The following is a 10,405-nucleotide window of genomic DNA, read 5'->3' as shown; positions in this document are numbered from 1 at the left end:
TGTACCTCTGTCTGCGCATCTATCTCTATCTGAGTATTATTTGTGTCAATCTGAATGTCTACGATCAACCTTTTTAGTTCCTCTTTCTCCTCTTGATCATTCTTGTAGAATAGAGAGCTTTCATCGAATCTGATGTCACGGCTACTGATGACCTTGTATGTGACTTTGTCTAATAACATGTAACCTTTCACACTAATACCATAGTCAACAAAGATGTATTTTTTGGCTCTATGGTCTAACTTATCTCTCTCAACTGACGGTACATGAGAGTAAGCCTCATAACTAAATATGCGCAAATCTGAGTAGTTCAACTTATGACCACTCCATACTTTCTCTGAGATTTTACATTCAATTGTTGTAAACGGGGATCGGTTCACCAAGTAGCAAGCCGTGTTAACGGCCTCAGTTCATAAGTCCTTGCCCAACACAACATTACTTAACATGCATCGGTCCCTCTCTAATAGAGTCCTATTCATCCGCTTAGCCACACCGTTTGTTTAGGCATGTGACGCACTGTATTGTACCTAATAATCCTTTCATCTTTGCAATATCATTAAACTCAGTGAAAGTGAATTCTCCATCATTGACAGTCCTTAAAACCTTTATTTTTCACCCTGACTGTTTTTCCACCATTGCCTTCCATTGTTTGAATATGGTGAAAACTTTAGATTTACGTTTCATGAAGTAAACCCAAACTTTCTTGGAGTAGTCGTCAATGAATGAAACAAACCATGACGATCCCCCAATGAAAACCTCTGGCGATGGCCCCTATATGTCAGAGTGCACATAATCAAATACTACCTTACATACATGTTTTCTAATTTTAAAAGATAATTTAAATTGTTTACCATATATACAATGCTCGCATATATCTAAATCAGAAATTTTAAAAGCTGGAATCAAACAACGATCAGATAGTGCCTTCATGCTCCGATCGCTCATGTGGCCCGGACGAGCATACCACATTGTAGAGACGTGGAATCTGCAATAGTTACTGTCTCTTCACCTGCTGAAGTGCTTCCAATCAACCTGTAAAGGTTTCCATACCTTTGCGCTCTCATAACCATGAACGTCCCTTTTAAAACTTTAAGGACACCATCAATATCAGTGAACTTGCACCCTATAGCCTCGAGTGCACTGAGAAAAATTAGACTTTTTTCCATATCAGGAACGTGCCTGATATTAGTTAAGGTACGCTTTATTTTATCAAACATCTTGATGCTTACCATACCAATAGGCACAACATTACAGGCATTGTCATTGCTTATAAAGACTTATCCACTATCACATTCCTTGTAACTGGCGAACTAACTCCAATGAGGAGTCATGTGATATGATGCTCCCGTGTTAAGGATCTACTCATCTCTAAGATTGTCTTGCAAGTGTCCGACAATAAACACAGACAGAACATTACCTCTGCTTATTTCTTCATCAGATGTGACAACATTAGCCTCCCTAGAAGAAGCCTCTGAGTTTTCTTTCTTCGCTTTAGGATTTGTGCAATCTTTCTTCATGTGTCCATTCATCCCACAGTTCCAGCACTTTAGTTTTCATTTGCCCTTGCCCTTATTTGAATCTAAATCTTAAAGATCCTGTACCTTGCTTAGTATTTCTTTTGATTGTAAACAGTCCATCAGAAGATGACCCCAAGCCACCGTTCATCTTTCTCATGACCTTCCCTTGAAGGGTTGAGATAATGGTGTCCACACATAGGGTTTTAGTTCTGGTACACAATGAGTCCCTGAATGACTCATACGATGGCGGTAAATTATTCAACAATACACATGCCTAATCTTTATCTTTGATCACTTCCTACATATCCAGTAATTTGTAAATCAGTTTATTAAAATTATTGATGTGGGCTTCCACATCTCCACCCTTTAACTTCGCCCATAAACCAACTATAATTTTCTCCCTCAAAACATTATAAAGAACCTCATCTGTGAGACATAAACAGATCGAGGATAAAGCCTTTTTATTAAGAGTATTCCAATGTTCATCACTCATAGTCGGCTTTCGCTCCTCAAGAGCATCATCTTCACCTTGCTTGGTTAAGGAACTGATCATCTCAATTTTTCAAAACTCAAAGTTATTTTTCCCTGAGTACTTCTCAATATCATACCTAGTGCTTTCCATTGATGTTAATCCTGTAAATTCAAATCTGTCCCAATGATTGCTCTGATACCACTTGTTGGGGATTGTACTGTGGAATCACAAAGAGATGGATCTAGGATAACAATCCAAGAGCACCAAGCAAACACAAGAGAATACAAAGATTTAACGTGAAAAACTATTTTGGAAAAAAACCATGGCACAAAGCGACACAAATCCACTATGAAAGCATAAATTATAAAGAGAAAAGACTTACCCGATTCGAACAACCTCGAATCTCACCCTTTGTTACACCCTTTGAAACCCTAAAAATATTTTAGAAACCATCTGGAATAGTTTAAGAAACCTTAGAATATCTTAGAATGGCCCTAGGAACTCCAATTTATAGTTGAGAAATTCTAACTTTCGCATCGACTTGGAATAGTCCGGAAATCGCCTTAAATTTACGCAGTCCGCGCACAATCTACGTAACCTCCAACTAATCAAACCAAGGCTAGGGCTAGTCCTCGGGCTAGTCGAAGGGCACTTCGACTAGTCGAACTTATCCTCCGACTGGTCGAATTTCTCGAAAGTTCCAAAATAAATTGTTACCGAACTTTCACCCGAACTTTCTTGGGCTAGTCGAATTTCCTCAAATTTAAGACATCTATTAACAACAATTTTTAATTACTTGAGTAACTATTGGAAACTTACTCTCAGTGTAGCTATAGGAATATAGTCTCACTTACGTCTAGGAATGTGCTATGGCCTAGAATTTTGGATTGTCTTATCTAAACATTAGTAATAGTCATACTAATTAGAAAAAAAAAAAAGGAGTGGTCCACATTCAACTTGCACGAGTGGCCTACCTGATCACCAGAAAGATCAGGCAAAGGCAATATACCAGCTAAAGCCCACTGAGAACATGCCTCCGTCGTATGTGGAGTGCATGAACGTGTGCCATTCAACAGGTTGGACCCACTATTAAAATAGTAGATGAAAACAAGAAGTTCCATTAATTAATTGGGCCACAAGTATGGGAAATTTTGGAAACTTAGAAGCTATATGTATGACTAATGGTTGATATTCAAGGTATCATGTAGCTGATGTTAGCCCTGTGCTTGTTTGAAATGGGTCTCAGCAGACGGATGGCTCTGTTTTTATGAATGTGTATCACAATGCCATAATCTAATATTGTTGTACATGTGCTACCAAGAGAATCCATCCATTCATATGATAATCCATACATCTCTAGCAAGATAAATTTAATCTTTAATGTAACTTTTACAACTCAAACTTCCAACTCGACTTGTTCCAATCCTGAAGAAACCAACTCTCTCTGCTGTTCTTTTTTCTTTTTTTTTTTTTTTTTCTTTTTACCTTTTTTTCAGGCAAGCACAGCAAAAAGATCCACCCTCACCTATCATATAAACTGCATACAGAATTCCCAGGCCAATCTTTTGACAAATGCATGGAGCTACCAAAATCAATCGATACATCTCTGGCTCAATAAACTTAATGTTTTATGTAACTTTTACAACTTAAACTTCCAAATCAACTGATTCCAATCGTGACGAAATGAATAGTAGGCTGCCTCCCTTTGTTTTTTGTTTTATTTTTGTTTGAGGGGCGCAAGGTTAAAAAAGAAAAAAGAAAACATTATACAAATAATCAGGGCTATCAATGGGCCGGGCTCTGGCCTACCAAAATCAAAATTTTGAAATGGCCAGACTCGAAACAGTTCAAATTTTGGGCCAAAGCCAACCCCATGCCCAGCTCATTGAAAGGCCTACTAAGCATCCCATACCCGCATTGTCCATAGCCAGCAAGCCCTAAATCTCACGCAGGAGCTCACCCCAACTATGGAACAAATGATTAGGCTTGCTCGCAAGTATTCCTAAACCATCTGTCATTGAATTTCCTTATCTAAAAGTGCCGGATTTCCTAAAATTTATAACAATTTTCAAATGGGAAATATCCCGCACCTGATACCAAATCTTCCATTGGGCTGGTGCAAGGGGATTAGAAATGGCATTAAAAAAAATGGAATCTGATAACACAATAACATTCCTTAGCCCCAGGTCAATGCAATACTAATTAATACTATCAAAGGCTACATGTGTTTCAACCACATTATTAGTGACCCTGTCATGGAAGTTATGAAAGGCAAAGATAACTTAATCCATGTGATCGCTAAAGATTCTACCCCCTCCATCCTCATCAGGATTCCCAGAGGAGGATCCATTAACATTTTGTTTTATCCATCCCTGTTCCGGCTTAGCACATTTTTATTGCGGCCTATCCCATCCCTGTTGGTATTCACAATTTTAATTGTACCATCCATTACATCAGAGATTACTATGGTCTGATAATTCTAACCATCTTGTTAGTTGTACTTCAACATACATTTGAAAACATAGCAATGATTTACATTCGTTAGGCGAAAGAATTAGTTACATCAATTAGATGAACCATTGGATCATACAAGTTCATTCATTTTTTTCCTTTGATTTTTTTTTTTTTTGCCAAATCCATGGTAGAATTCATTGGACGAATACCTCATCAAACTTATATCAAGTTGGTAGACCAAATGCTAGACTAATTTCTTAACATTGTAAAGTTTTATTAAATTCATGATACAATCTCCCTTTGCCTAGCATAAGATTTTTTTTTAAAAAAAACATCTTCTCATATATTCAATATCAATACAAATACACTCTTAACCTAAGTCTAAATAATATATCTAGAGCTTGTTTAGGGAAGGATTCAGCAAACTCATTTCATTTGGAAATCTTTCTCAAAATAACTACTAACAATAACTTAGTAATGCCTGAGGTAAGACAAACCTTCATCTAATATTTGCGACCTAATTAACTTGTTCGTCTTGGTGAATCATGACCCCGAGAAACAAGTCCTTGATTGTGTGCATTTCAGCAACAACATCTCTCATTTGCATTCGTTTTCTTGGAGATTCTGTAGAGCACAACACACCAATTTTGACCATTGAAATCAAGCAGTCATGCATTCTATTTCTTGTATTGATTTGATTTTCATTGTCTTGAATAACTTCAGCTTCTTCTAAGATCAGTTGTGGATCAACAATCTCCATCACTCCTTCAGCCAAAGCCAGCTTAGCAAAATGATGAAGGCTTAGATTGTCCTTAAACATGTCATCCGTTGGCCCCTTTCCAGTGATCATCTCCAGTAGAAGGATTCCGTAGCTATAAACATCTCCTTGTGTAGATGCTTTTCCGCCCATCGCATACTCTACAATTTATACAACTTATGTTAGAATCTAAGTGACCATGGCTCATTGGTAGACAGTGAGTTTCAACACCTAGGTCATGGGTTTGAGTACACATGTGGTGCATGCGGACAAAAAAGACTGTTTGGATATAAATAAGATCAAAGGTCAGAATAGAGAGAGAGAGAGAGAGAGAGAGAGAGAGAGAGAGAGAGAGAGAGGAAATATTCTATTTAAACAAGTAATTTGCCTTTTTTCCTTTACTAAAGATCTGAATTCCTAACATCAATTGGTGTGCTATGAACTTATATGTTCTTGTAAAGATGCTCTACATTGAATAAGGCTTCGTTGCTCAAATGAAAGAACATAGCTCCTCAATCATCAAGAGAATATACGAGTTGCTGTTAATTTTAATGTAATAATAAAAAAAAAAATAAAGAGAGAAAAAAAAAAACCTAAGGCCATTAACAGAAAAGAAATCATCATACCTTATTATGGTGTGATTCATGTGGGGGGTTCAAGTGAGTATGTATACCGCTTTGTATATCTAGATCTTAGAGAATCTTGCCAGGTGTGGATCCTTCAATAATAATAACAACAACAACAATAATAATAATAATAGGAAATAGATGAAATTGTTACCTGGAGCGATGTACCCAATAGATCCCTTCATCCCAACTGAGCTGCTTTGAGCAACCTCCGATATGAACCTAGCTAGCCCGAAATCACCCACATGAGCAATCATGTCATCATCAAGAAGAATGTTGCTTGGCTTTAAATCTTGATGAATGATTGAAGTTTGGCAATGATTATGTAGATAATCCAGTGCAGAAGCCACATCTATTGCAATGTTTAGCCTTTGAGTAAACTTCAAGTTTCTTGTCAGCTGGTCATGGCCCTCCCTGTGCAACCACTTCTCTAGGCTTCCATTGGACATGTACTCGTAAACTAGAGCTTTAAAATCATTGCCCTTAAAATCAATGCTCGAGCAACAAGTTAAGATCTTAACAAGATTCCGATGCCTAATGTTTCTCAAGGCATCACATTCAGCCATGAAGCTCCTCAGAGTTCCTTGTCGTTGAAGGTTGAAGACTTTCACTGCTACCATAGTCCCAACACGATCTAGAATCCCTTTATATATGGCGCCAAAACTTCCAGTTCCGATCAAATTGGCAGGAGAGAACTCATCTGTTGCTTTATAGAGTTCCGCATAAGACACGTTCATAAAAAGATCCTCCATAGAAGGCACATCAAAAGGTTTCCGTCTTGACTTTCTTACCCGATAAAGATTAATGGCAAAGAAACATGATAATGAAATAAGACCCAGGACAACACCAATTATTGAGAATTTGACTTTTGAAGCAAGAGATATCCCTCGATTCTTGGAAGCTTGTTTAGAGCATGGTGGCAATTGTAATTCATGAATACCCCCACAAAGCTTACTATTTCCGAGCACTGAAACTCGACTGACATTTCCAAAGACCCCTTGTTTTGGTAATTCACCCTCGAAATTATTGAAGGATAGATTTAGATACTCTAGAGCAAACATCTCCAGATATCTTGGAATCTTCCCAGATAAGTTGTTGCGTGAAAGATCCAGGTATCGAAGGCCTTTTAGAGTACTAAATGTTGATGGAATTGATCCTTGAAAGAAGTTCCCATCCAACCTGAGATACTCTAGGCTCAGACAATTGCCTAGCCAGCTTGGAATTTCGCCTGATAATTTGTTATTGGAAACATTGAATGCTCCAATAGCTATCAAGTAACTGGCTTCATGTGGCAGATTAGAGAAAAAGTTGTTTCCAGCTTGGAATACAATCAAAGAGGGAATGCTGAAAAGTTGACTGGGTAAGGTACCGCTAAAGTTATTACTGGAGAGGTATATTAAGTTCAGCTTTATACAATTACCAAGAGTTGAAGGTATGCTCCCTGATAGATTGTTTTCATGTAAAATGAGTTGGAACAATCTGGTGATGTTGCCCAATGAAGGTGGAATTTTCCCCGATAATTCATTTGAATCCAAGACAAGTACCTCCAACTTTTTAAGCTTCCCAACACCAATGGGAATTGTACCAGTCAGATAGTTAAGCTCCATATCCAGTAATGTTAAGCCAATAAGATTCTGAATCCCAGATGGGATGCTTCCGAATATCATATTACTTCCTAAATGTAGGAATGTCAGTTGGGTCGAAAGATTTGCTATGGAGTTGGGCAACGCACCGCTGAGACGATTTCTGCCCACGTGCACCGATTTTAAGCTACTGCAATTCGTCAAAGAATCGAGAAAACTCAAGTCACGAGCTTTTCCAATTCCAAGTTCGTTGCCCCACAAATTTAACGAGGTGAGACCTTTGAGGCTTCCAAAATTCAGAGGCACAGATCCGCTAAAACTATTGTCTTCAAGGTCAATAAGTGAAAGTCGGGAAGCATTGGATAATGAAACTGGTATGGGTCCTGTGAATTGGTTTCCTCCAGCATAGAGCCTTTGGAGATTAGGAAGAGTGAGGCCTAAGTTAGGTGGAAGATTTCCATGCAATCTGTTCAATCCCACGGAAAAAAAGACAATAGAGGAGAGATTGTAGAGCCGAGGCGGAATCGTACCTGACAGTTTATTTATACTTAAGCCAAGAAACTTTAAGCTCACCAACTGACAAAGGTCATCTGGGATGCTGCCCTCCAGACTATTTACTGAGAGACGAAGATTCAAGAGAGACGAAAGATTTCCAAGTGAAGGTGGGATGCTTCCTGCAAGACTGTTGCGATGAAGGATTAATGAGGTGAGCTTCGATAGAGAGCCAAGCTCAGTCGGAATCCTCCCTGTGAGCTGATTCCCGGAAAGATCAAGAATTTGGAGTTTGAAACAGTGGGCCAGATTTGCTGGAATTTCTCCAGTGAATGTGTTATTGGTCAGAAAGAGATACCTCGACCGGAACAAACGGCCAATCTCTTCAGGAATTGGCCCATAGAAGCTGTTGGCTGAGAGATCAATCATCCTGAGGAAGGTGAGATTTGCTATGTAGGGAGATATGGGCCCCACCAATTTCTGGGCAGTGAGGTTCAAGGCCATGACCCTTTGAGGATGCCGGGGACCACCGCAAGTGACACCTTGCCAGTGGCAGAAGTGGAGAGTATGATTCCATGAGCTCAAAGAATGGAGAGGATCGTCGGTTATTAGATGTTTGAATTTGAGCAAAGCAAGGAGATCTGTTTCGTTGGAGAAGTGAGCGGCAGATCCAAAGAAACATGGAACGTGAATGGAAGAGAGAAGGAGAAATGACCAAATTGCACATAAACTCATACGTGGGAGCTCCATTATGGAGTTTGTGAATGCAGGAAAGGAAAAGTGAGGAGACATGTATGGCATGGATTCTCCCATATATATATATACAGAGAGGTGACTTCTCGTCCGTTGATGATTTTTTTGTGGGCCCAGTTTTCGGATTATTTTTGGGAATTTTTTTTTTAAATTTTTTTTCGTAAACCGTGTCTCTACTTTGGTATATGGACCGAAAAGCCGTTAGTCTTATACTATTTCTCAAAATAAAAAAACCCTGTTATTTACATATGCAGGACTGCCACCACACCTAACGTCACTGTTAGTTAAGAAAATGACAAATCCGTCTTTCTTTAGTGGTCATTTGAATGCCTGTAAAGTCTTTAATTTGTAAATGGATTAAAGATAATCTAATTACAAGGGCTATGTGGATGTATGTATTTGCGTGGAGAGGCTTTAAAAGCCGTAAACATATAATTACAGCTTTTCATGTCATCTTATACATGATAAAAAACCATGTTTCATATTTCACGTAAAATTTTTACAGTTAAAAATACATTATACATGTTAGAAAATAATGATTAATATATATACACTCATGATATGTACATGATACATCCAATCTATTCATCTTGTACTTACCTTAATGCTCTCCTTTAGCCCTAAAAAACAATTCTTCCATTCTTAAGTGGACCACACGAGGGAAGGATGGGACGCCCAACATTAAAAACTTCTAGATTGCATTTGGGGCCCACCGTGATGGGTGGAAGACATCCAATCCGTTTAGTGCTTGTATGCTCTACTGCTTTCTTAGGGCTCTTAAAAAAAAATAAAAATCAAATCCTTATATGATTTGCTGATTTTGGAAGGTTCACCGTCCACGCTCTATTGTATGGATATCTACTTTATTCATTGTAAACGCTTTACCAGCTAGTCAAATACATTATCACTTAAAAGCCATATGGAATAACACGTAAACCGATTACAGCTGAAAAATAAGTCCAGGGACAGAACCAATGCCCTATCCCCTTTTGTTTGAAAAGTATGCCCCATCTCCACCCAATGGGTTTATTCTTTTAGGAATAATCCACTAAACTCCATCAATCCTGAGATAATATGGTATAGTCAATGAAGCAATTGATGCCATCTAAAATGTTTTCCTTGCTTTGGATGGTAAAATGGTCCAAATATATATAGAATCTGCACTGCTCAAAAGGGTAGGAAGATACGAAGAATTTCCGAATCAGCATCAGCTGTTATGGAATCTGCACCACGCAAAAGGTCAATCCAACATTTCAATATTACACCAACGATCACTCACCCCAGTACAGAGCATGAGCATGAACCGTGAATGAGCCCTAAACGTTTTAAGCATTTTAAGCAATCCACCACTTGCCACACAACAAAAGCACTATTCACAATGGCAAAATTAGCCTTGCAGTCACTCATCAGATTCAATCCAACAATTGGTTTAAATGACTAGCAACAAGCAGTAAGAAAAATATTCAACAAATTCATTTCAATAGTTTCTTTCAAACTTCCATGGATTGTGTGGTTAGATAGCCACATCAATATTTCAAGCATATGTATAGATTGAAAGTAAGGGAAAGCAGAAAATGCACTGGAATGATCCTGACATAATTAGCAGGATGCTGGTGCAGATATTACTGGGATTGTATGGTTAAAATTTCCTGATAATAGAGTATTACAGATGGCACACGTATGGATCCGAAATCTTCTTTTAATGAGGGCCACATGTGAAAAAAAATTTCTCATTTGGATGTTGATTTTTAGCT

General features: G+C 38.3%; 1 protein-coding gene across 1 annotated transcript; it reads right to left on the bottom strand.

The window, feature by feature from the left end:
• Window positions 1-4,718: 4,718 nt before the first annotated feature.
• LOC131253750 (probable LRR receptor-like serine/threonine-protein kinase At3g47570) lies at window positions 4,719-8,648 on the bottom strand. The gene is made up of 2 exons (XM_058254888.1): window positions 5,978-8,648; window positions 4,719-5,358 (listed from the first exon to the last, which is right to left on the bottom strand). The coding sequence occupies exons 1-2, from the start codon at window positions 8,646-8,648 to the stop codon at window positions 4,958-4,960; spliced, it is 3,072 nt and encodes a 1,023-aa protein (XP_058110871.1). The 3' UTR covers window positions 4,719-4,957.
• Window positions 8,649-10,405: the final 1,757 nt, after the last annotated feature.

Source organism: Magnolia sinica, chromosome 8 (assembly GCF_029962835.1).
Source record: "Magnolia sinica isolate HGM2019 chromosome 8, MsV1, whole genome shotgun sequence".
NCBI lineage: Eukaryota > Viridiplantae > Streptophyta > Magnoliopsida > Magnoliales > Magnoliaceae > Magnolia > Magnolia sinica.
The sequence above is the reverse complement of the archived record's forward strand: the minus strand, read 5'-3'. Positions and strand labels throughout refer to the sequence as shown.

Bases quoted from the DNA above. Each gene is read 5' to 3' on its own strand.
- LOC131253750 (XM_058254888.1), bottom strand. From the start codon at position 8,648: ATGGAGCTCCCACGTATGAGTTTATGTGCAATTTGGTCATTTCTCCTT. The intron at 5,359-5,977 runs GTAACAATTTCA...TATAAATTGTAG, and splicing joins TATTGGGTACATCGCTCCAG to AGTATGCGATGGGCGGAAAA.